Raw genomic sequence first — 27,251 nt, forward strand, 5'->3', positions numbered from 1 at the left:
ACACGGCCCTGACTCTGTGAATAAGGGTTGCGCACCGTGGAGTCCAGGGCAGCGCTAATGGGAGGTTTAGCACGCGCTTAGCCTCCTATTAACACGGCCCTGACTCTGTGAATAAGGGTTGCGCACCGTGGAGCCCAGGGCAGCACTAATGGGAGGTTTAGCACGCGCTTAGCCTCCTATTAACACGGCCCTGACTCTGTGAATAAGGGTTGCGCACGTGGAGCCCAGGGCAGCACTAATGGGAGGTTTAGCACTGCGCTTAGCCTCCTATTAACACGGCCCTGACTCTGTGAATAAGGGTTGCGCACGTGGAGCCCAGGGCAGCACTAATGGGAGGTTTAGCACGCGCTTAGCCTCCTATTAACACGGCCCTGACTCTGTGAATAAGGGTTGCGCACGTGGAGCCCAGGGCAGCACTAATGGGAGGTTTAGCACGCGCTTAGCCTCCTATTAACACGGCCCTGACTCTGTGAATAAGGGTTGCGCACCGTGGAGTCCAGGGCAGCGCTAATGGGAGGTTTAGCACGCGCTTAGCCTCCTATTAACACGGCCCTGACTCTGTGAATAAGGGTTGCGCACCGTGGAGCCCAGGGCAGCACTAATGGGAGGTTTAGCACGCGCTTAGCCTCCTATTAACGCAGCCCTGGCTCTGTGAATAAGGGTTGCGCACCGTGGAGCCCAGGGCAGCACTAATGGGAGGTTTAGCACGCGCTTAGCCTCCTATTAACACGGCCCTGGCTCTGTGAATAAGGGTTGCGCACCGTGGAGCCCAGGGCAGCACTAATGGGAGGTTTAGCACGCGCTTAGCCTCCTATTAACACGGCCCTGACTCTGTGAATAAGGGTTGCACACGTGGAGCCCAGGGCAGCACTAATGGGAGGTTTAGCACGCGCTTAGCCTCCTATTAACACGGCCCTGACTCTGTGAATAAGGGTTGCGCACGTGGAGCCCAGGGCAGCACTAATAGGAGGTTTAGCAAGTGCTTAGCCTCCTATTAACACGGCCCTGACTCTGTGAATAAGGGTTGCGCACTGTGGAGTCCAGGGCAGCGCTAATGGGAGGTTTAGCACGCGCTTAGCCTCCTATTAACACGGCCCTGACTCTGTGAATAAGGGTTGCGCACCGTGGAGCCCAGGGCAGCACTAATGGGAGGTTTAGCACGCGCTTAGCCTCCTATTAACACGGCCCTGACTCTGTGAATAAGGGTTGCGCACGTGGAGCCCAGGGCAGCACTAATGGGAGGTTTAGCACGCGCTTAGCCTCCTATTAACACGGCCCTGACTCTGTGAATAAGGGTTGCGCACGTGGAGCCCAGGGCAGCACTAATGGGAGGTTTAGCAAGCGCTTAGCCTCCTATTAACACGGCCCTGACTCTGTGAATAAGGGTTGCGCACGTGGAGCCCAGGGCAGCACTAATGGGAGGTTTAGCACGCGCTTAGCCTCCTATTAACGCAGCCCTGGCTCTTTGAATAAGGGTTGGGATTAGAACAGCTTCCCAGCGCTCTATAGGTAAGTGTAGCACACTGTGGAGCCCAGGGCAGCGCTAATAGGAGGTTAAGCACGCGCTAAGACTTCTATTAGCACGGCCCAGGTATTTTAACCCCTAAGGCAATATAAAGGAAACAAATAAATACTGATGAATTTTTTCAGTATGTATTTGTTTTCTTTAAATTTAGTTGGTACATTTGTTCGGATATTCGTTTTGTGAAACCAAATTCACGTGTTTAGTAAACAACTTGTATTTGCAAGACATTTCTGTTTTGTTGCTATAGAATAACATATCAGCCATGTCTTAACTATTTTAAAGCAAATTAATATCCTTTTAACAGCATTTATTTTTCAATAGTCAAACTCCCACCATGGGGCTGATTTATTATCGGTCTGTCTGACATGATCCGCTCTGTTTGTGCAATGCTGCCCCCTGCAGATTTGTGTCCAATTGGCCGCTGGCAGGAGGTGTCAATCAACCTGATCGTATTCGATCGAGTTGATTGCTGTCCGCCGCTCAGAGCAGGCAGACCAGTTACGGAGCAGCAGTCTTAAGACCGATGCTTCTTAACTGCTGTTTCCGGGAAGCCTGAAGGCTCGCGCGAAAACAGGGGCATCAGGGGCCATTCGGCCCCTATGTGTCTTATTTGGAGAAGCCAATCTGGGCTTTAGTCCTCAGACAACAAATAAAAACGTGGGTTGTTTTTTACATCTATCCCTAATTGGCCACAGCAAAAGAGACTATGGGCTCCATGTACTAAGCAGTGTAAGGTGGATTACAGTTACAGACTTTCTCAATTAAGCCTGGGCATTACTCTGTACAATTAACCTTTACAATCTGGATAAAATATGCCAAGAATTTTTGCAATTTATAAACAGTTTTTTCTTTTACAAGCTTATCTCTCAGACCTGTCTTCTTTTTTAGCAAGTCCTTACCGAAATAGAATTAGTATAATAATCAAATGTCAGTACTGAGATAGACAAGAAAAAATAATAACACAAAAATGCCCCCATTTAAATGTTTTATATTTAAATGCAGACACGTCATTAACAACGTTAAAGGACCACGAAATACAGTAAAATTGTATAATTGACTAATACACAATACATAGACAATGCAATAGAAGTCAGTACAGGTGTCAGCTGAACACAAAATGCATATATGTGTATACTGTTTTTTGCACATGCTCAGTAGAAGCTGGGGGCTCAGATAAGTGTTGTGTTCTGTTTTTATTATGCATTTGTTGATTGAGCAATTCTACTGTATTTAATTTGTCCTTTTAATAAAAATAACAACATGAAAGTGGCACATGAGAGCACTTAGGAACAATTTCCTATGACATTGAACAACATAGGAAAGGTGGGAATGGGAAGCAACGTTACAGAGATGAAGCTGCTAAGCCTCTGCTGACTGTCCCCTTATTTCAGTTCTTTTGACAGACATGCAGTTTAGCCAATCAGTTCTCACTCCTAGGTCACTTTACGTGCATGAGCTCAATGTTATCTATATGAAACATGTGAACTAATGCCCTCTAGTGGTCAAAATGTATTCAGATTAGAGGCAGTCTTCAAGGTCTAAGAAATTAGCATATGAACCTCCTAGGTTTAGCTTTCAACTAAGAATACCAAGAGAACAAAGCAAAATTGGTGATAAAAGTAAATTGGGAAGTTGTTTAAAATTGCATGCCCTATTTAAATCATGAAAGTTTTTTTTGGACTTGACTGTCCCTTTAACAATATAGAAAACTGCAGACATAAAAGAGATGAACCCTTCCCAATCATTAACACAAAAATAATGGTCATATGATTAATTACAATAAAAAGAGATATAACATTTTACGTGCATTAATAACATGGCACTTAAGTGAAAGAGCAGTTATCTCATCCAAGCAGCTGATAAGAGTATACTGTATTCAGAGCAGCTGCAGGAACACCCTTTCAAATGGGCTGGACTCTCTTTTCCACCCCATCTGGGATGTTGATTTCTGCTGTTATCTCTTGATAACATAGCATTCCAATAGCAAATATTGCAGTATTAAAAATTGTCAGTATAGGTGGCGGTTTCAACAGGTAAATTTCAGATGACAAAATAAAAGTAAAGTTGCTATTTGTAAACAATTTAATACACTCCAGCAGAAAAAATAGATCATTAGGAATAAACTAAAGGGTATACATTTTTACAGGGAACTGTCCCTTTATGATGGAGACTTGTGAATTATTTATAATAATGCATTTTAAAGGTTTTCTAAAGACCGTGATAATAATAAAATATTTTTCTCATAACGTCTTCTGTACAGCTCAGTTTACAACATGAGCAAAGGAATTAGATTGTATGAGACAATAACTGCATCTTTTTGATTATAATGTTTTCTCTTATTACTTCATATTGATGGTTTAATCCAACCAGTTTCTATTGTACTAATGAAACATAAATTCATAAATAAATTCATGTTAATTCCTGGTTATCGTATCTACTATATTGATTGTTAAAGTAAATAATAGATCACTGACTCTGTGTATTTTTCCTATAGCGATATATTCGATGCCATGTTTCCTGTCACACATATTGCTGGTGAGACCGTTATTCAGCAAGGTAAGAATGTAATTATATTCATTTTCATTTATACAGAAAATGGTTTATTCTTTCGCCTTTACCTCAGTATACCCGATAATGCCTCTTGTTAGCCACAGAAATGTTACTGATCTACATTTTAGACATTAAAACTGAAATATGTTGTATTTTAAATTTTGAATTTTATTTTACTTGACCATATCCCCAGTATATCAGATGTTGCCTTTGAATATTAAATGTAACATTTGAATGTACAAATATAACATTCAACTGTTACATTTGAATATTGATCCCTTTGGCCTTACACAAATATTTAACATTTTTGCTGCAGTTGTTTTTTTGTTTTTTTTTTAAATATTTTTATTGAGGTAATCAAAACGCTCATAAAACCGTTACAAATTGAAGGGCAACATCACAAACACAATAGTGCAAGAGGCATTGGATACATAGATCAGTTCTTCAACTAATAGGGAGTCACCTCTCATCTAGCCGGGTCAAAGTGTTACCCCTCAACATTATGCCTCATTTTATTGCTATATCTACATAGTGTCCTCAATGCGACAGAGATCCCCCCAAGGGATATGACAACTTAGGTATAGTTGAAGACACATCATTAATACAATAATACCATTTACTTACAGTCAAACAATAATTAGTAAGGGATTAAGCTCAGACAACTCTACCATGAATAATATACTTTTTGCAGTATCTTGAAATTACATAAAAGAGAACAAACAAAAGAGACAGTAGTATGGTTATTAGGCACAAGAAATCTTCCTATCGTCTGACCAACATATTAGAGGTACGTGAGCACAGAGTCTGTAAGCAACAGAATACATAACATTAAACACATAATTATTACCATAATAGGTCCGGAGAGCCTATTTACACTTATAGAAGGACAAACTTGAACTTAGACTCTATGAACAGGGACTACCAAACTCTGCCAAAAATGATGCGGAGGATAAACTATTTATCCCTTGCCGCATAAAAGAGGAGGTGGGGGGGGCGGGGGGACAGCCAGAGCAAATGACCCCCACTCTATCAGGAGGGGATGCAGGGATGGGAAGGGGCACCATGAGACTATGGAATAATTTTTGTCATAAAGAAATATGGTAAATTGTGAAATTGAAGGTTGGACTGGTTACATTCACACGTAGAACCAAATAAGCTTGTATACAGTATATAAACCTTATACTTTACCCTGCCAAGAATTCACATAGAGGGAGGTGACTCAATTGCACCAATTAGTACGCTCCTGAGTTACTACACATATATTTGCATAATAAGCATGAGATTGAAAACTAGTGTATACGGCCAGATGGTGGGTTACGACAAGATTACAGAGTCAACACCCGGGAATATTCCATATATAGTACTCTTCAATAAGCTGTGCCCACCCCCTTCTCTGTTGCACATTATAACCTAGAGGACCTGAAACTATCATTGAGGGAATGGGTAACCAGGGGTATTTAACTGAATTTGGTAAAGAATCTCCTTATAAACCACCTGAATCTCCGGAGCTTCACACTGGATCACGTCCAACATAACCCTCCAACTTAAGAGCTTAATGACAATATAGGGGTATATGAACATCTCAAGCACAATCTCTAAGCTAGTCATATTTGGAGATATATTCGTCCATTCCCAATTGTATAGGAGATAATATGAATATTAACTAGGGCTAAGTAAGACATCAGATACCATCATAGCATCATCATAGTAGCCAGTCCAAGTAAAGAATTTGGGAATATCTTAAACATGACTCAGGTAGACACCGCATTGCAAATACAGTGTCGGCACTAAGCTACCGGACAGTGTTCTTATCCCACTCCAACTCTCGGATTTGGGCTGGCCCCCTCTGATGTCAGATCAATGTTCCAAAAAATCTCCACTGTGGCATTGAGATCACTCCATAGTGAAACAAAGAGAGTGACTTCCAGCATCTCAAATCTCCAGGATAGGAGTTCTCTGGCCACATAAACTCTGTTTTCAGATAACTGTAGGTTGCAGTCCCATAGGACCAGAGGTCCACCAGCTATGCTGGAACTCATATTCACAGGCCCAACCTGCATTTGCTTAATTTTGGGTACAACAAGCGCAGTTGGAGCATCCCTCCCACTCAGCTGCACAGTGTCAAAATGCACACTAGGAACTGTCTCTCCTTCCTTAGCCAGATCAACATGCTGCTCTGTTATGTGGTCGGCTTCTACAATATTTATTAGACTGTCCAATCTATTAAGTATACGCTGCCCATACTCAGTAAATAGTGCCAGTATCGTGGTGGAAAAGTCCCCCTCCATATCTAAATCTGATGCTCCAATAGCAAGTATGCTGCCTCTGGGGTTTAAAGATTGCTTGGGGGTTCTCCTAAAATAAGTTGTGTATTTGTGACCAGTCTGGCAGACCCACCAGATATTTAAATGACCCCCAGGAGTGAGGAAATTATAATCCCTTTAACAGGGGAAGGTGCATATACGCAGTTAGTTATCACACAGGCTATTGCCAATTCTCAGATCACTCCTATTAAACCATAGAAGCTTGGGGTAATAGTATTATTCCCTGGAAAGATGGTCAGTTGATGTCTTTACATGTCAGCGGATTTCCCTGCGTCACAGCATTCGCTTAATGAACTGTAATGCAGGCTGCACGCAAGCCAGGGTCTCGATGCAGAGACGTTCTCTTTCTGGGCCAGCTTATATCCGCTGCTTGGTGTTGGGGCATAAGCTCATATCTCATAGCGGCTAGCTATCCAGGCTTGCACTTTGTAACACTGGTGGGTCTGTTAGTCCGTTTTAGGGAAGGTGCCGAAATAGGCCGCAGTGAAGCCGGGACCTAAATTTATCGTTGCGATCTGACCAGGTCCCAGGAGGGGCATTCACGGGTGTTGTGAGCTCCGGTTTTCCACCTGCAATGTTGCACTAGTGTGGTTGAGGGATCCTGCCAACCTGGATGACTTGTGTCCGGCCTTTGTAACTATATAAACCTGAAGAATTCAGGGCATCTATCAGCAGCTCTCCTAACATGCTGCCATTTCCTTAGGCGGCCAGCCCCGCCCCCCCTGCAGTTGTTTTTTAATAGCCAAACCCCCCTTGTTGCTTGCTTTTTTTGAGGAGTCAATCTGGTCTAATTACTGAAGTAGATAAGATTTGCTACTGTTAATGTATTAGTAAAACGTACATTGTTTTGTAGTATAATATACTATCACCTCTGTTGAAGCCAGTCTTGAACATATATATTTCAGGGTTAGGCTTGTGAAGACTGCATTGTGCACTTCCAATTCTCAGAATTAGAAAGCCCACAATGTTCAAAGTTAAATTGCAAGAAATGTGGTCACATTTGATAATAATTAAAGGGATAGGAAAGTCAAAATTAAACTTGCATTATTCAGATAGAGCACGTCATTTTAAGACACTTTTAAATTCACTTCTATTTTCTTCGTTCTCTTAGTATCCATTGTTAAAAAAATGAATACGCACATATCATACACTAGTGGGAGCTGCTGCTAATTGGTGCCTGCACACATTTGTCTCTTGTGATTGGCTAAATAGATATTTACAGCTTCCTGTCAGTAGTGTAATGCTGTCCCTTCAGCAATGGATAACAAGAAAAACTAAGAAAATTTTATAATAGAAGTAAATTGGAAAGTTGTTTAAAATGATATGTTTCTCCAACATAGGTGTGTCCGGTCCACGGCGTCATCCTTACTTGTGGGATATTCTCTTCCCCAACAGGAAATGGCAAAGAGCCCAGCAAAGCTGGTCACATGATCCCTCCTAGGCTCCGCCTACCCCAGTCATTCTCTTTGCCGTTGTACAGGCAACATCTCCACGGAGATGGCTTAGAGTTTTTTAGTGTTTAACTGTAGTTTTTATTATTCAATCAAGAGTTTGTTATTTTAAAATAGTGCTGGTATGTACTATTTACTCAGAAACAGAAAAGAGATGAAGATTTCTGTTTGTATGAGGAAAATGATTTTAGCACCGTAACTAAAATCCATGGCTGTTCCACACAGGACTGTTGAGAGCAATTAACTTCAGTTGGGGGAACAGTGTGCAGTCTCTTACTGCTTGAGGTATGACACATTCTAACAAGACGATGTAATGCTGGAAGCTGTCATTTTCCCTATGGGATCCGGTAAGCCATTTTTATTAAGATAGTAAATAAGGGCTTCACAAGGGCTTATTAAGACTGTAGACTTTTTCTGGGCTAAATCGATTCATTATTAACACATATTTAGCCTTGAGGAATCATTTATTCTGGGTATTTTGATATGATTATATCGGCAGGCACTGTTTTTGACACCTTATTCTTTAGGGGCTTTCCCTAATCATAGTCAGAGCCTCATTTTCGCGCCGGTATGGCGCACTTGTTTTTGAGGACAGCATGGCATGCAGCTGCATGTGTGTGGAGCTCTGATACATAGAAAAGTCTTTCTGAAGGCATCATTTGGTATCGTATTCCCCTTTGGGCTTGGTTGGGTCTCAGCAAAGCAGATTCCAGGGACTGTAAAGGGGTTAAATATAAAAACGGCTCCGGTTCCGTTATTTTAAGGGTTAAAGCTTCCAAATTCGGTGTGCAATACTTTTAAGGCTTTAAGACACTGTGGTGAAATTTTGGTGAATTTTGAACAATTCCTTCATACTTTTTCGCAATTGCAGTAATAAAGTGTGTTTAGTTTAAAATTTAAAGTGACAGTAACGGTTTTATTTTAAAACGTTTTTTGTGCTTTGTTATCAAGTTTATGCCTGTTTAACATGTCTGAACTACCAGATAGATTGTGTTCTGACTGTGGGGAAACCAAGGTTCCTTCTCATTTAACTATATGTATTTTATGTCATAAAAAAAATTTAGTAAAAATGATGCCCAAGATGATTCCTCAAGTGAGGGGAGTAAGCATGGTACTGCATCATCCCCTACTTCGTCTACACCAGTCTTGCCCATACAGGAGGCCCCTAGTACATCTAGTGCGCCAATACTCCTTACTATGCAACATTTAACGGCTGTAATGGATAATTCTATCAAAAACATTTTAGCCAATATGCCCACTTATCAGCGAAAGCGCGACTGCTCTGTTTTAGAAAATTCTGTAGAGCATGAGAACGCTGATGATATGGTTTCTGAAGGGCCCCTACACCAGTCTGAGGGGGCCAGGGAGGTTTTGTCTGAGGGAGAAATTTCAGATTCAGGAAACATTTCTCAACAAGCTGAACCTGATGTGATTAATTTTAAATTTAAGTTGGAACATCTCCGCGCTCTGCTTAAGGAGGTGTTATCCAATTTGGATGATTGTGATTATCTGGTCATTCCAGAACCACTATGTAAAATGGAAAAGTTCTTAGAGGCCCCGGGGCCCCCCGAAGCTTTTCCTATATCCAAGCGGGTGGCGTACATTGTTAGTAAAGAATGGGACAGGCCCGGTATACCTTTAGTACCTCCCCCCATATTTATAAAATTGTTTTCCTATAGTCGACCCCAGAAAGGACTGATGGCAGACAGTCCCCAAGGTCGAGGGGGCGGTTTCTACTCTACACAAGCGCGCCACTATACCCATAGAAGATAGTTGTGCTTTCCAAGATCCTATGGATAAAAAATTAGAAGGTCTGCTAAAGATGTTTGTTCAGCGAAGTTCCCTTCTACAACCAATTGCATGCATTGTCCCTGTCACTGCAGCCGCGTGTTTCTAGTTTGATGAGCTAGGAAAGGCGATTATTAGTAATTCTTCTTCTTATGAGGAGATTATGGACAGAATTCGTGCTCTTAAATTGGCTAATTCTTTCACCCTAGACGCCACCTTGCAATTGGCTAGGTTAGCGGCGAAAAAATTCTGGGTTTGCTATTGTGGCGCAGAGCGCTTTGGTTAAAATCTTGGGCAGCGGATGCGTCTTCCAAGAACAAATTGCTTGACATTCCTTTCAAGGGGAAAACACTCTTTGGCCCTGACTTGAAAGAGATTATCTCTGATATCACTGGGGGCAAGGGCCACGCCCTTCCTCAGGATAGGTCTTTTCAAGACCAAAAATAAACCTAAGTTTCGTCCCTTTCGCAGAAACGGATCAGCCCCAAGGGCTACGTCCTCTAAGCAGGAAGGTAATACTTCTCAAGCCAATCCAGCCTGGAGACCTATGCAAGGCTGGAACAAAGGAAAGCAGGCCAGGAAACCTGCCACTGCTACCAAGACAGCATGAAATGCGGGCCCCCGATCCGGGACCGGATCTGGTGGGGGGCAGACTCTCTCTCTTCGCTCAGGCTGGGGCAAGAGATGTTCTGGATCCTTGGGCGCTAGAAATAGTCTCCCAAGGTTATTCTCTGGAGTTCAAGGGGCTTCCTCCAAGGGGGAGGTTCCACAGGTCTCAGTTGTCTTCAGACCACATAAGAAGACAGGCATTCTTACATTGGGTAGAAGACCTGCTAAAAATGGGAGTGATTCATCCTGTTCCATTAGGAGAACAAGGGATGGGGTTCTATTCCAATCTGTTCATAGTTCCCAAAAAAGAGGGAACGTTCAGACCAATCTTAGATCTCAAGATCTTGAACAAGTTTCTCAAGGTTCCATCGTTCAAGATGGAAACCATTCGAACACTTCTTCCTTCCATCCAGGAAGGTCAATTCATGACCAAGGTGGATTTCAAGGATGCGTATCTACATATTCCTATCCACAAGGAACATCATCGGTTCCTAAGGTTTGCATTCCTGGACAAGCATTTCCAGTTTGTGGCGTTTTCTTTCGGATTAGCCACTGCTCCTAGGATTTTCTCATAGGTACTAGGGTCCCTTCTGGCGGTGCTAAGACCAAGGGGCATTGCTGTAGTACCTTACTTGGACGACATTCTGATCGAGCGTCGTCCCTTCCTCAAGTAAAGGCTCGCACGGACATTGTCCTGGCCTTTCTCAGATCTCACGGATGGAAAGTGAACGTGGAAAAGAGTTCTCTATCTCCGTCAACGAGGGTTCCCTTCTTGGGAACTATAATAGACTCCTTAGAAATGAGGATTTTTCTGACAGAAGCCAGAAAAACAAAACTTCTAGACTCTTGTCGGATACTTCATTCCGTTCCTCTTCCTTCCATAGCGCAGTGCATGGAAGTGATAGGTTTGATGGTAGCGGCAATGGACATAGTTCCTTTTGTGCGCATTCATCTAAGACCATTACAACTGTTCATGCTCAGTCAGTGGAATGGGGACTATTCAGACTTGTCTCCGAAGATACAAGTAAATCAGAGGACCAGAGACTCATTCCGTTGGTGGCTGTCCCTGGACAACCTGTCACAAGGGATGACCTTCCGCAGACCAGAGTGGGTCATTGTCACGACCGACGCCAGTCTGATGGGCTGGGGCGCGGTCTGGGGATCCCTGAAAGCTCAGGGTCTTTGGTCTCGGGTAGAATCTCTTCTACCGATAAATATTCTGGAACTGAGAGCGATATTCAATGCTCTCAAAGCTTGGCCTCAGCTAGCGAGGGCCAAGTTCATTCATCAACCATCAGGGGGGAACAAGGAGTTCCCTAGCGATGGAAGAAGTGACCAAAATCATTCTATAGGCGGAGTCTCACTCCTGCCACCTGTCTGCTATCCACATCCCAGGAGTGGAAAATTGGGAAGCGGATTTTCTGAGTCGTCAGACATTGCATCCGGGGGAGTGGGAACTCCATCCGGAAATCTTTGCCCAAGTCACTCAACCGTGGGGCATTCCAGACATGGATCTGATGGCCTCTCGTCAGAACTTCAGAGTTCCTTACTACGGGTACAGATCCAGGGATCCCAAGGCGGCTCTAGTGGATGCACTAGTAGCACCTTGGACCTTCAAACTAGCTTATGTGTTCCCGCCGTTTCCTCTCATCCCCAGGCTGGTAGCCAGGATCAATCAGGAGAGGGCGTCGGTGATTTTGATAGCTCCTGCGTGGCCACGCAGGACTTGGTATGCAGATCTGGTGAATATGTCATCGGCTCCACCATGGAAGCTACCTTTGAGACGAGACCTTCTTGTTCTAGGTCCGTTCGACCCACTCCAGCTGACTGCTTGGAGATTGAACGCTTGATCTTATCAAAGCGAGGGTTCTCAGATTCTGTTATTAATACTCTTGTTCAGGCCTGAAAGCCTGTAACCAGAAAAATTACCACATAATTTGGTATATCTGTTGGTGTGAATCTGCAGGATTCCCTTGGGACAAGGTTAAGATTCCTAAGAGTCTATCCTTCCTTCGAGAAGGATTGGAAAAAGGATTATCTGCAAGTTCCTTGATGGGACAGATTTCTGCCTTGTCTGTGTTACTTCACAAAAAGCTGGCAGCTGTGCCAGATGTTCTAGCCTTTGTTCAGGCTCTGGTTAGAATCAAGCCTGTTTACAAAATTTTGACTCCTCCTTGGAGTCTCAACCTAGTTCTTTCAGTTCTTCAGGGGGTTCCGTTTGAACCCTTACATTCCGTTGATATTAAGTTATTATCTTGGAAAGTTTTGTTTTTGGTTGCAATTTCTTCTGCTAGAAGAGTTTCAGAATTATCTGCTCTGCAGTGTTCTTCTCCTTATCTGGAGTTCCATGCAGATAAGGTGGTTTTGCGTACTAAACCTGGTTTTCTTCCAAAAGTTGTTTCTAACAAAAACATTAACCAGGAGATAGTTGTGCCTTCTTTGTGTCCTAACCAGTTTCAAAGAAGGAACGTTTGTTGCACAACTTGGATGTAGTTCGTGCTCTCAAATTTTACTTAGCAGCTACTAAGGATTTCAGACAAACTTTGTCTTTGTTTGTTGTTTATTCTGGTAAACGGAGAGGTCAAAAAGCAACTTCTACCTCTCTCTCCTTCTGGATTAAAAGCATTATCCAATTGGCTCATGAGACTGCCGGACGGCAGCCTCCTGAAAGAATCACAGCTCACTCCACTAGGGCTGTGGCTTCCACATGGGCCTTCAAGAACGAGGCTTCTGTTGATCAGATATGTAAGGCAGCGACTTGGTCTTCACTGCACACTTTTTCTAAATTTTACAAATTTGATACTTTTGCTTCTTCTGAGGCTATTTTTGGGAGAAAGGTTTTGCAAGCCGTGGTGCCTTCCATTTAGGTGACCTGATTTGCTCCCTCCCTTCATCCGTGTCCTAAAGCTTTGGTATTGGTTCCCACAAGTAAGGATGACGCCGTGGACCGGACACACCTATGTTGGAGAAAACAGAATTTATGTTTACCTGATAAATTACTTTCCCCACGGGTGTGTCCGGTCCACGGCCCGCCCTGGTTTTTTTAATCAGGTCTGATAATTTATTTTCTTTAACTACAGTCACCACGGTAACATATGGTTTCTCCTATGCAAATATTCCTCCTTAACGTCGGTCGAATGACTGGGGTAGGCGGAGCCTAGGAGGGATCATGTGACCAGCTTTGCTGGGCTCTTTGCCATTTCCTGTTGGGGAAGAGAATATCCCACAAGTAAGGATGACGCCGTGGACCGGACACACCGTTGGAGAAAGTAATTTATCAGGTAAACATAAATTCTGTTTTTTTGCGAATCATGAAAGAAATATTGTGGGTTTTATGTCCCTTTAAACACCTAAATGTAGTAGGGGTGGGGGTGGGGGAGTGTCACATTATATTTTAACTATGTGTTTCCATTTGTTGGAAAATGTTTTTATTTTGAAAGACAGTTTGTCCTGGGAAATTTCAACACTGGAAAATTAAATTATATTTTAAAAGATTAACTGAGAAGTTCCATTTCATTATGATGCCAGTAATTTAGTTTCTGTGAAAAATTCTAAAGCATGTAACACTATTTTTACAGCTCTGGTTTTGTACTTTAGTTATAATTATTGTAGCAGTATGATATTAACAACAACTGGCGTTTCATGGGAATATTTTGTATAATTTTGCATAAGATCTACTAATGCTCTACGTAATTTGGCAATCTTGTGAGATAGTAATGATAATAGAATTCCCATGAACATGAACTGCTCTGATATACTGTTCCTATTATCTCTATGGCAATCAATCTGAGTTTCTATGTGAAGTGATTTAGTCTATTATTATTATTACTATTTGTATTGTTTTTATTATCTGTTATTTATACAACACCAACATATTATGTAGCACAATGCAAGTGACCAATATAAGAGAAGAGGGCCCTGGCAGTAGTTTTTTCTAACATCAGAATTTTCTTTAAATTGCCAGCCTCCTGTATCATGTGACAGCCATTGGCCAATCACAGACTCATGCAATATATACAATGTGAACTCTTGCACATTCTAAGTAGGAGCTGGTGACTCAAAGTGTGCATATAAAAAGACTGTGCACAATTTAATAATTAAAGTAGATTGGAAAGTCTCTTAAAACTATATGCTCTATCTGAATCATAAAATTTAATTTTGACTTTAGTGTCCCTTTAAACAATAAATAAATGCTAGATATATTTATGTATTTAGACCTAAAAATTAGCCAGAGAGTAGTAAGTGTATGTATTTTTAATGTAACATTAAATATTAGTTGTTTATGTTTAAATATTTTTTATTGGTAACTTAATTCTTATTTACTTACAATATATAAGATGATCAACCATTTCTCCAGAAACACAAACATCAAGATAATAGGAGATAACAATCCCGATACATCCAAATAATATCCTCCTCCATCCTCCCCCACATCCCAATACATTTCATATTTCCAAAAAGACCTATCTTTGTATGTAGAGGATTCTGGAACAGGACATCAGTATTCAGAATTTTCCAAGTTGATCCTCTGTATTTTGGATATTGTTCCAGATAGTTTGTTACAGAATTATCATCATGTGAGCTTGTTACTCAATAATAGAACAGTAAAAACAAGACAAGAGATAAAAAAATAAGGTAGGGTGATAAATTCCTAATTCTAGCAATGATCAAATAAACATTTAGATTAAAGTAAGTAATTTTCCTTAAAACTCCTTTCAAGTGAAACGGTTTCAGAAAGGGTAGGGGGGAGGAAGAGATGGAGGAAATAGTGTCCCCACTCCCAGCGATCCTCCGAGGCCTACGGGAGATGTTCAGACCCAGTTTCTAGGGATCAGGTCGGCCAGCTTGTTCTCTTCTGGGAAGTGTTGAATTACTAATCCAGTGGTACCATATCTTCTGAAAAGAGGCCCTATTATTTAACGTATCTGTTGCGTATTCATACATAGTATAGGTGTGGCATATTTCTCCAACATTGGTGTGTCCGGTCCACGGCGTCATCCATAACTTGTGGGAATATTCTCTTCCCCAACAGGAAATGGCAAAGAGCACAGCAAAAGCTGTCCATATAGTCCCTCCCAGGCTCCGCCCCCCCAGTCATTCTCTTTGCCGCTCTGAACAAGTAGTATCTCCACGGAGATGGTGAAGAGTATGTGGTGTTTAGTTGTAGTTTTTTATTCTTCTATCAAGAGTTTGTTATTTTAAAATAGTGCTGGTATGTACTATTTACTCTGAAACAGAAAGAGATGAAGAGTTCTGTTTAAAAGAGGAGTATGATTTTAGCAGCAGTAACTAAAATCAATTGCTGTTCCCACGCAGGACTGTTGAGCTGAGAGAACTTCAGTTGGGGGGAACAGTTTGCAGACTTTTCTGCTCAAGGTATGACTAGCCATTTTTCTAACAAGACTGTGTAATGCTGGAAGGCTGTCATTTTTCCCTCATGGGGATCGGTAAGCCATTTTCTTAGACTTAGAAAGAATAAAGGGCTTATTATGGGCTATTAACTGGTGGACACTCTTAAGGGCTAAATCGATTGTTTATTTAAGTTATTTTTGAAAGTTTGAAGTAATTTTCACACTTTTATTGTTTGGGGAACGTTTTTATCGCCAGGCACTAGTTTAGACACCTTCCCAGTCAGGAAGGGCCTTTCACTATAGTAGGCAGAGCCTCATTTTCGCGCCATTATTACGCAGTTACTTTTGAGTACAGTGCATGCAGCTGCATGTGTGAGGGTCTGGTATCCACTGAAAACGTTCCTAGAAGGCTTGAATTGGTATCGTATACCCCCCTGGGATTGGCGAAGTCGCAACAAAGGCTGTGGCTGGGACTGTAGTGGGGTTAAAATTGCAAACGGCTCCGGTTTCCACATTTTAAGGGTTAACAGCTTGAAAATTGGGGTGCAATACTTTGAATGCATTAAGACACTGTGGTGAAAATTTGGTAAAGATTGGATAATTCCTTCATAGTTTTTCACATATTCAGAAATAAAGTGTGCCCTGTTTAACATTTAAAGAGACAGTAACGGTTTTGTTTAAAAACGGTTTTTGTGCTTTATTAACCAGTTTAAGCCTGTTTAACATGTCTGTACCTTCAGATAGATCATGTTCTGTATGTATGGAAGCCAATGTGGTTCCCCCTTCAAATATATGTGATAATTGTGCCATAGCGTCCAAACATAGTAAGGACAGTACTGTCACAAATAGTAAGGTTGCCCGGGATGATTCCTCAGATGAAGGAAGTAGAGATAGTTCTACATCATCTCCTTCTGTGTCTATACCAGTTATGCCCGCGCAGGCGACCCCTAGTACTTCTAGCGCGCCAATGCTTGTTACTATGCAACAATTGACGGCAGTAATGGATAACTCCATAGCTAATATTTTATCCAAAATGCCAGCATTTCAGAGAAAGCGCGATTGCTCTGTTTTAAACACTGTAGAACAGGAGGGCGCTGATGATTATTTTTCTGTCATACCCTCACACCAGTCTGAAGTGGCAGTGAGGGAGGGTTTGTCAGATGGAGAAATTTCTTATACAGGAAGAATTTCTCAGCAGGCAGAACCTGATGTTGTGACATTTAAATTTAAATTAGAGCATCTCCGCGCATTACTTAAGGAGGTGCTATCTACTCTGGATGATTGTGACAATCTGGTCATCCCAGAAAAATTGTGCAAGATGGACAAGTTCCTAGAGGTCCCGTGCACCCTGATGCCTTTCCGATACCTAAACGGGTGGCGGACATAGTGAATAAGGAGTGGGAGAAGCCAGGCATACCTTTTGTCCCTCCTCCTATATTTAAAACATTGTTCCCTATGGTCGACCCCAGGAAGGACTTATGGCAAACAGTCCCTAAGGTCGAGGGGGCGGTTTCTACACTAGCCAAGCGCACGACCATTCCCATTGAGGACAATTGTGCTTTCAAAGATCCTATGGATAAAAAATTGGAGGGTTTGCTTAAAAAGATTTTTGTACAGCAAGGTTACCTCCTTCAACCTATTTTGTGCATTATTCCTGTCACTACAGCAGCGTGGTTCTGGTTCGAGGAACTGGAGGGAGACTCCGTATGAGGAAGTCATGGACAGAATTCACGCACTTAAGTTAGCTAATTCCTTTATTTTAGACGCCGCTTTGCAGTTAGCGAGGTTAGCAGCGAAAAATTCAGGGTTTGCAATTGTGGCGCGCAGAGCGCTCTGGCTAAAGTCTTGGTCGGCGGATGTATCTTCCAAGACAAAATTGCTTAATATCCCTTTCAAAGGTAAGACCCTTTTTGGACCAGAATTGAAAGAGATTATTTCAGACATCACTGGGGGAAAGGGCCATGCCCTCCCACAAGATAGACCTTTCAAGGCTAAGAATAAGTCCAATTTTCGTTCCTTTCGCAATTTCAGGAACGGACCGGCTTCCAACTCTGCAGCCTCTAGACAAGAGGGTAACGCTCCCCAGACTAAACCAGCTTGGAAACCAATGCAAGGCTGGAGCAAGGGTAAACAGGGCAAGAAGCCTGCTGCTGCTACCAAGACAGCATGAAGGGGTAGCCCCTGATCCGGGACCGGATCTAGTAGGGGGCAGACTCTCTCTCTTTGCTCAGGCTTGGTCAAGAGATGTTCAGGATCCCTGGGCACTAGAAATAGTCTCTCAGGGTTATCTTCTAGAATTCAAGGAACTACCCCAAAGGGAAGGTTCCACATGTCTCACTTATCTTCAAACCAAATAAAGAGACAGGCATTCTTACATTGTGTAGAAGACCTGTTAAAGATGGGAGTGATACACCCAGTTCCAACTGTGGAACAAGGTCAGGGGTTTTACTCAAATCTGTTTGTAGTTCCCAAAAAAGAGGGAACTTTCAGACCAATTCTGGATTTAAAAATTCTAAACAAATTTCTCAGAGTTCCATCATTCAAAATGGAAACCATTCGAACAATTTTACCTACAATCCAGGAGGGTCAATTTATGACTACCGTGGATTTAAAGGATGCGTATCTACATATTCCTATCCACAAAGATCATCATCAGTTCCTAAGGTTCGCCTTTCTGGACAAACATTATCAGTTCGTGGCTCTCCCATTCGGGCTAGCCACTGCTCCAAGAATTTTCACAAAGGTGCTCGGGTCCCTTCTAGCGGTTCTAAGACCAAGGGGTATTGCAGTGGCACCTTATCTGGATGACATTCTAATCCAAGCGTCGTCTCTTTCCAAAGCAAAGGCTCATACAGACATTGTTCTAGCCTTTCTCAGATCTCACGGGTGGAAGGTGAACGTAGAAACGAGTTCCCTGTCTCCGTCGACAAGAGTTCCCTTTTTGGGAACAATAATAGATTCTTTAGAAATGAAGATCTTCCTGACAGAAGTCAGAAAGTCAAAGCTTCTAAACGCTTGTCTAGTTCTTCACTCTATTCTGCAGCCTTCCATAGCTCAGTGCATGGAAGTAGTAGGGTTGATGGTTGCAGCAATGGACATAGTTCCTTTTGCTCGAATTCATCTAAGACCATTACAACTGTGCATGCTCAAGCAGTGGAATGGGGACTATACAGACTTGTCTCCAAAGATTCAAGTAGACCAGATGACCAGAGACTCACTCCATTGGTGGTTGTCCCAGGATCACCTGTCTCAGGGAATGAGTTTCTGCAGACCAGAGTGGGTCATTGTCACGACCGACGCCAGTCTATTAGGCTGGGGCGCGGTCTGGGATTCCCATTCCCTGAAAGCTCAGGGTTTATGGTCTCGGGAAGAGTCTCTTCTCCCGATCAACATCCTGGAACTGAGAGTGATATTCAATGCTCTCCGGGCTTGGCCTCAACTAGCAAAGGCCGGATTCATAAGATTCCAGTCAGACAACATGACGACTGTAGCTTACATCAACCATCAGGGGGGAACAAGGAGTTCCTTGGCGATGAGAGAGGTATCCAAAATCATCAAATGGGCGGAGGATCACTCCTGCCACCTATCTGCAATCCACATCCCAGGAGTAGACAACTGGGAGGCGGATTATCTGAGTCGTCAGACTTTCCATCCGGGGGAGTGGGAACTCCACCCGGAGGTGTTTGCCCAGTTGACTCAATTATGGGGCATTCCAGACATGGATCTGATGGCGTCTCGTCAGAACTTCAAGGTTCCTTACTACGGGTCCAGATCCAGGGATCCCAAGGCGACTCTAGTGGATGCATTAGTGGCGCCTTGGTCGTCCAACCTAGCTTATGCGTTTCCACCGTTCCCTCTCCTTCCCAGGCTTGTAGCCAGGATCAAACAGGAGAAGGCCTTGGTGATTCTGATAGCTCCTGCGTGGCCGCGCAGGACTTGGTATGCAGACCTGTTGAATATGTCATCGGCTCCACCATGGAAGCTACCTTTGAGACAGGATCTTCTTGTACAAGGTCCATTCGAACATCCAAATCTAGTTTCTCTACAGCTGACTGCTTGGAAATTGAACGTTTGATTTTATCCAAGCGTGGGTTTTCAGATTCAGTGATAGATACTCTGGTCCAAGCCAGAAAACCTGTGACTAGAAAGATTTACCATAAAATATGGAAAAGATATATCTGTTGGTGTGAATCCAAGGGATTCTCCTGGAGTAAGATTAAAATTCCTAAGATCCTCTCCTTTCTCCAAGAAGGTTTGGATAAGGGATTGTCAGCGAGTTCTCTAAAAGGACAGATTTCTGCTTTATCTGTCTTGTTACACAAACGACTGGCAGCTGTGCCAGATGTACAAGCTTTTGTACAGGCTTTGGTAAGAATCAAGCCTGTTTACAGACCCTTGACTCCTCCCTGGAGTCTAAATTTAGTTCTTTCAGTTCTTCAAGGGGTTCCGTTTGAACCCTTACATTCCATAGATATCAAGTTACTATCTTGGAAAGTTCTGTTTTTGGTTGCTATTTCTTCTGCTAGAAGAGTTTCTGAATTATCTGCTTTGCAGTGTGATCCACCCTATCTGGTGTTCCATTCAGATAAGGTTGTTTTGCGTACCAAGCCTGGTTTTCTTCCAAAAGTTGTTTCGAACAAGAATATTAACCAGGAAATAGTTGTTCCTTCTTTGTGTCCGAATCCAGTTTCAAAGAAGGAACGTTTGTTACACAATTTAGATGTAGTCCGTGCTTTAAAGTTCTATTTAGAAGCAACAAAGGATTTCAGACAAACTTCTTCTTTGTTTGTCGTTTATTCTGGTAAGAGGAGAGGACAAAAAGCTACTGCTACCTCTCTTTCTTTCTGGCTGAAAAGCATCATCCGATTGGCTTATGAGACTGCCAGACGGCAGCCTCCTGAACGAATCACAGCTCACTCTACTAGGGCTGTGGCTTTCACATGGGCCTTCAAGAACGAGGCTTCTGTTGATCAGATATGTAAGGCAGCGACTTGGTCTTCTCTGCACACTTTTGCCAAATTCTACAAATTTGATACTTATGCTTCTTCGGAGGCTATTTTTGGGAGAAAGTTTTTGCAAGCCGTGGTGCCTTCTGTTTAGGTAACCTGATTTGCTCCCTCCCTTCATCCGTGTCCTAAAGCTTTGGTATTGGTTCCCACAAGTTATGGATGACGCCATGGACCGGACACACCAATGTTGGAGAAAACAGAATTTATGCTTACCTGATAAATTACTTTCTCCAACGGTGTGTCCGGTCCACGGCCCGCCCTGGTTTTTTAATCAGGTTTGAAAAATGTCTTTCTCTATACACTACAGTCACCACGGCACCCTATAGTTTCTCCTTTTTTTCTCCTAACCGTCGGTCGAATGACTGGGGGGGCGGAGCCTGGGAGGGACTATATGGACAGCTTTTGCTGTGCTCTTTGCCATTTCCTGTTGGGGAAGAGAATATTCCCACAAGTTATGGATGACGCCGTGGACCGGACACACCGTTGGAGAAAGTAATTTATCAGGTAAGCATAAATTCTGTTTTTATTATATATTTCCGACCATGGGGGTGATCCTATCTTCCAGTATTTTGCAATGCAAACCCTTGTCACTGTGCACAGAATTCTGATGAGTGTATTGATATATCTATGGAATCTATCTATGTGTTCGTGTAGCAATGATTTTTGGATAGTGAGTGTGACCTCTTCCTCCAGTATTTGGCTAATAAGGGCAGAGAGTTTTTGCCACGTCCCCTGTATCTCCCTACATTCCCACCACATGTGTTTATAGGATCCCAATTCCCTGCACCCTCTATAACATAAGTTGCTGCCATTTGGCTGCATATGAGCCGTCTTCATTGGGGTTAGATACCATCTAAATAGAGTCTTTGTGACATTTTCCTTTAGATCCATACTAATTAATCCCCTATCAGCTACTTGGAATAGTTCCTCCCATTCCTGTACTTCCTTACTTATATTCAAGTCCTTCTCCCATTTTACCATTATCATGGATTTAGTTCTATTTGGAGGTGTCTGTAGTGTTATGTATATTTTAGAGATATTGTGTTTGGTCCTTGTAAGACTTGCGCCGTAGGTCTCTAACACCGTAGGTTGTCCCCTTTTTGAGTTTTTCAGTAATAAGTGCAAGGAGGAGCGTAATTGAAGATATAGGTACCAGTGGAGCTTTATAGGAATCAGTTTTGTCTGTAACTGGGTAAAAGGAAGCAACTGTCCCCCCTGTATCACATCCGCTACTCTATAGAGCCCTTTGTTTTCCCATTTGGCCACTAGTCTGCGGGAGTCTCCTGATAAAAGGCATCTATATGGTGTCAGTAAAGAGAATTCATGAAACAAGTCTGCTCTTTTAAGTGTCTGTGTCCAAGTCTTTATGGTCAGGTCCGTGGTATATGTCTTAGTTGGGTGAGTAGTTTGTGCGTCCCATAGAATTGAGTCCCTTTCCTCCCATCCCCCCAGTTCCATCTCCAAGAACACCCAAGTGGCCTCCTCCGACCTTCTCAGGAGGCAGGAGTCCTGGGCTAGTCTGGCGGCTTTATAGTATTCCAAGAGATCTGGGGCTCCCACTCCCCCCGCTGCTCTACTCCTACAGACCACCTGTTTCACTATTCTGGCCGACTTCGGCCCTCTTATAAAAGCTAATATTTCAGCCTGTATTTTAATAAAATCTGTTTCGACCAATTTCATGGGGAGAGCCCGAAAAATATGTAATATGCGTGGGAGCATGTTCATTTTGACCAACGCTACTCTTCGCATCCAGGAAAAGCCACACGTCCGCCACTTCAAAAGGTCTTTTCTAAATTGGTTAAGGAGTGGAGTATAGTTGTATTTATACAAAAATTGCTTCTGTACTGGAAGATTGATACCTAGATATCTGATTGTTTTGGGAACCCACCGAAACTCGAAGTTAAGTTCTATTATTTTCCATGTGTGTGGGGGAATGGCCACCGGGAGGAGCTCGCTTTTTTCCACATTTATTTTGTATCCCGAAATATTTGAGAATTCACTCAGTAACAAATGTAAATTAGGAAGCGAGTGGCTTGGTATTGGTGAGCAAAATATCGTCCGCAAATAAAGATATTTTGTATTCGGATTGGGCTACCTGAACTCCCGATATGTCCGGGTGGGCCCGAATCTTGTCCGCCAGCGGTTCAATACAGAGGGCGAACAACAGGGGTGCATCTAACAACTCCCGGGGGATGGGATTACCCTCCAGTATGAAATTACAAAACTTGGTTAAATGAGGGACAAGTGTGTTTTTGAAAAGTTTATAATATTCTCCTGGGAAGCCGTCGGGGCCTGCCGCTTTCCCCGGTTTCAAATCTTTAATAGCTCCTAAGATCTCTGCAGGAGTTATCTGGGCATCAAGGGCATCTCTTTGTTTTATTGTGAGAGATGTCAGTCTCTACATCGCTCCCTAATCTTATGTGCCATAAATCTGTCTGGCTTGTTCGCATAGATAAAATACTGCGATTTAAGTCGCTGCGCCGCCCTTGCTGCTTGTGAGTTTAACATTGTTGCTAGGGATTGTTTCCTATGCTGTAGGGCTCGCAGCGCCGCTAGACTCTTGGTCAATTTGTGCTGTCTCTCTAGTACTTCGATTTCTTTGTGTAATTGTGCTATGTGGGTTCTATATTTCTTGGTAGTTTTAGCTTTGAGTTGGATCAATAGACCCCTAATCACTGCTTTATGAGCAGCCCATGAGTACATTGGATTTGTGGTAGAGTCGGTGTTAATAGTCCAGAATTCAGTCATGGCACGAAGTATGTCATTATGATCTTGGTTGGATCTTAACAAGGTAGTATCGTATGTCCAGGTCCTGTTTCTATTAATATCCCTTAATCCCTCTAGGTCAGCCGAAATTATGGAATGGTCCGACCACACGCAGGCGTGTATACTCAAACTTCGTAACATGGGTTGCAATATCTGGCTCATATAAATGTAGTCAAGCCTAGTGTAGGAGTTATGCGCAGCTGAATAGAAGGTAGTTTCTGTGGTTGTACCATATAGCGTGTTCCACGTGTCCCTAAGAGTGTGCGGTGCAAACGAGTCTTGTATGTCCTTGACAATGCGGTTATGTCTATGGTGCTTAGGAGTCAATGTTTTGATGCGTGGAGGTTGAATAGGGGTCATAGTTATGTTAAAGTCTCCTGCTAGTATAATCTTAGTTTGTGACCAGTCTGTCAAGAGATGGGCCACATTGGCAAAGAATGTGTGCTGGTTGTCATTGGGGGCGTATATGTTACACAGGGTGACCTCACTGTCCAGAATGCGTCTCCTCACTATCAAGTATCTACCCTCAGGGTCGGCCAATGTACTGTCATGATGGAACCCCACAGAGGAATGTATTAAGATAGACACCCCTCGAGTCTTCTTGGGTGCTGTGGCATGATAGTGTGTGGTGAATTGCTTTGTCCAATATTTCGGGAGGCTGTCTCTAAGAAAATGTGTTTCTTGCAGAAACACTATATTGGCGTTCAGTACCCTATATTGATTCATTGCCATCCTCCGCTTAAAGTCAGTATTGAGACCACGAACATTATGAGATATCAGTCTAATTCTATTGTTCATAGGTGTTTGTGTTGGTTTGCGTATACGTGAGTGGTGGGTTATGCATATACATGTAGCCTAGACAGTGATTTATCTTACCCCAGAACATCTGGTCCGTCGTGATGGATTGTAGTTTATGAGTCTTTATTTCGGAGGGATCGCTGAGAGGGTGAAAAAGAAGAGCAAAGGATAAATAACAACATATCAAACAGTCAACATCTAACTGGTCCCCAACAGTGGGACAATTTAACAGTGCCTGAAGGCATCTTAAAGGTTGTGTGATAGCCACTCAACCTTAGGCATTGGGGGGTATCTGCCCGCTCCTCTTAAATATTAGCAGGGCGGGAGCAATCGAAGAGTGTGTCTACCTCCTAACCAACCAGGATTAGTGATGGTAATAATAATATCTGTCCATGACATGGTGTTAATCTTATTCAGTTCAGACAGATGATGGGGATCATTCCCTTAGCATGGTTAGTGGTACTTAAGCTTTGAAGTCTCATATCTATGAAGAAGCACTGTGGTTTCCTCATTTCTTTAAGTCTCTTGTTGGATGGAGATGAGAGGAAACACAAGAAAGAAAAGAAAAAATTCACAATACCTTGTCTCTGGGTTCACTGTTTTTTTGCCTTTTGTGGTTGACCTTCTGCCAGGTCATTTGGGTATTAGAGCTCACTGAGGGTTCCTTCCGTGATGGTGGTAGATCTTGTTCCGGAAGGGTCGTGGCTCCAGGCCCAGTAAACCACATACCTCCGGAATATCTTCTTGATTTTTTATATTTATTGTTTTAGAGTCCTTGAGAATGCTTAAGACAAAGGGAAATCCCCACCGGTAAGGAATTTGTTGTTTGCGTAAGATGGTAGTTAGTGGTCTCAGTGATCCCCTTCGCTGTAGGGTGCGCAAACTCAGGTCTTGGAAAAATTGTACTATATTTCCCTGGAATTTAAAAGTAGGGTTTTTTCTAGAGGCTTGCAGTATCTTTTCTTTATCAGGAAAGAAGGTCAATTTAACTATCACATCTCTTGGGGGTATTCCGTTTTTGGTTTTAGCTTTGAGAGCTCTGTGTGCCCTCTCCACATGGTATGTGTACTCAGGGGTTGAGCCTGTTATTTGACTGAAGAGTTTTGCAATATATGCTGGAATGTTTTGATTTGTGACATCTTCTGGGATTCCCTTTAACCTGATATTGTTTCTTCTGCTCCTGTTCTCCAAATCTGCCATTTTATCCTGTATGTCCTGTAGGAGCTGTTGCTGGTTAGAAACAATTTGCGCTATTTCATCTACATTTTCCACCATTGCATGTTTTTGGTCTTCCAATATATCGATTCTGTTCCCCATGTCTGTGAGATCAGATTTAATTTCAGCTAGGCTGGATGTCACTGACGTATGTATGGAATCTATCTTCTCCCACAGTTTTTCAAAGTTATCTGTTAGGTCTTTTTTGGATACTAGGGATTGTAGATCCGCTCTAGTGATAGGGGATTGATCTTCACTGGATGGCGGTGAGGGTTGATCTAAGTCTTCTTCTGCCTCCATGTCCTTATTAATTTTGGGTGGATGAGAGGCTTTAAAAAAAGAGGATACTGTTGAAGGAGTGTTTGGGTTTATTATTTTCTCTCCTTTCCCTCCTCTTCTTGTAGCCATTGCTTTGATATATTTACTATAGCAGCTATTGGATCTGGTGGCGTTTGAGAGGAGAATTACTTTTGTAGTTTAAGGTGGCTAAAAAGTTCCTTGTCTTTCTCTGTCTCAGGATATAGTGGAGCACAGCTCTAGGAGCAATAGGTTCCCCCAGATAAAGTTAATGTTTCAAGAGAATTGAGGCAAAAAGAGAGAAAAGGCAAAAAGAGAAAAGGGGGGAGGTAAAATCCCCCACTAAGGTATGGTTATGTATCAGTGATTCTTCTTCATTTAAATGACAAATGACGCCCTGCTAAGTCTCTTTTACAGCGCATGTAGAGGCAGATGTCCCCCCACTCTGTTACCATAGGCTACATATCACTTAGATGGGATTCAAAGTTGTAAACAGTGTATTCACTTAACATGCAGTTAGATGTAATGTCCAGTGGAGTGCTGGATAAACCCCAAATAGTATAAAAAGAAAAAAATTCCCTTTATTTTTTGCTTATAGTGTGGGGGCTTGGGATCTTTCAGATCAAGTCAAAACGGAACCACATTTAGAGTATGTATGTCAGTTTAAGTATATGGCCTATGGGATTATCAGGGTATGTGATGCTTTTGCCTGAAAGGTTAACAGTACACTATTGTAGCACAGTCCTGGGCCTCTAAGCTCTACTCTCAGTATCCAAGTTCTATAATGGATTGACAATTGTGATTGTTTCAGGGGGTAACTGGGAGAAACGTTGGTGAGGGGGTTAGTGGAGCTTAAGTATATTTGTGGTGGAGGTCAGAACAGTGCTGGTTCGGCAGTTCCAAAAAGGGCCTCAGGAGTATGACCCTTAATAGCTATTCCCTGAGGCTTTGTTATAATGGACACTGTAAGTCCGGTGTTTATTAGGCTCCTCTGGGAGCAAGTAAGGCCCTGGTGTGGATCGTGTGCTATTCTTTAGTCTGTGGGCCACCTCACCTCTTCAATCTCCTCCCTGGGTCCCCCCTACCTCCAGATGAGTGTTCCTCTCTACTGTCGTGTGGATCCGACGTCCCTTGTGGTCCAACCGACACCCGGCACCTCTGGTGGTATCTGTGCCGTCTCTCTAGGCCCTGCACGGGCGAAGTACGGTGGCCCAGTAGAAAGATGCCCCAAGCAAGATGGCGGATCTTCGCGCCAAGTCTCAGCGAGACCTCAACACTCCGCTATACCGGGTCAGTGTGCAGACTCTGTCGGAAGCCAGGTAAGTTCAGTCCTGTCCCGGTAGTCTTGGGGTTCTGTAGTGGAGTGCGACCCGCCGGATCTGTGCTGTTACATGCAGGTAGTCCCTCCTCAAACACCGCCGGGCCGGTTAGTGTTAGCAGTGCCCGATGCATAAGTGTTCACCCCCAATAGAGCTAGGCTACACTTTACAAGCCCTAAAGGGGTAAGCCGGTCCTGAACTAGCCTGGGTTTTAGTGCAAAAAGACTAAACAGATCCTCTACGCTGCTC

At 42.9% G+C, this 27,251-nt stretch overlaps 1 protein-coding gene across 1 annotated transcript in view; it reads left to right on the top strand.

Moving 5' to 3' along the window:
• Positions 1-27,251, top strand: part of PRKAR1B (protein kinase cAMP-dependent type I regulatory subunit beta) — an 807,144-nt gene that overhangs the window by 430,496 nt on the left and 349,397 nt on the right. The window contains exon 5 of the mRNA XM_053695126.1: positions 4,020-4,081. Coding sequence (XP_053551101.1) covers positions 4,020-4,081 — 62 coding nt within the window. The remainder of the gene's footprint in view (positions 1-4,019; positions 4,082-27,251) is intronic.

The sequence above is a fragment of the Bombina bombina genome, chromosome 11, assembly GCF_027579735.1.
Source record: "Bombina bombina isolate aBomBom1 chromosome 11, aBomBom1.pri, whole genome shotgun sequence".
In the NCBI taxonomy this organism is placed as follows: domain Eukaryota; kingdom Metazoa; phylum Chordata; class Amphibia; order Anura; family Bombinatoridae; genus Bombina; species Bombina bombina.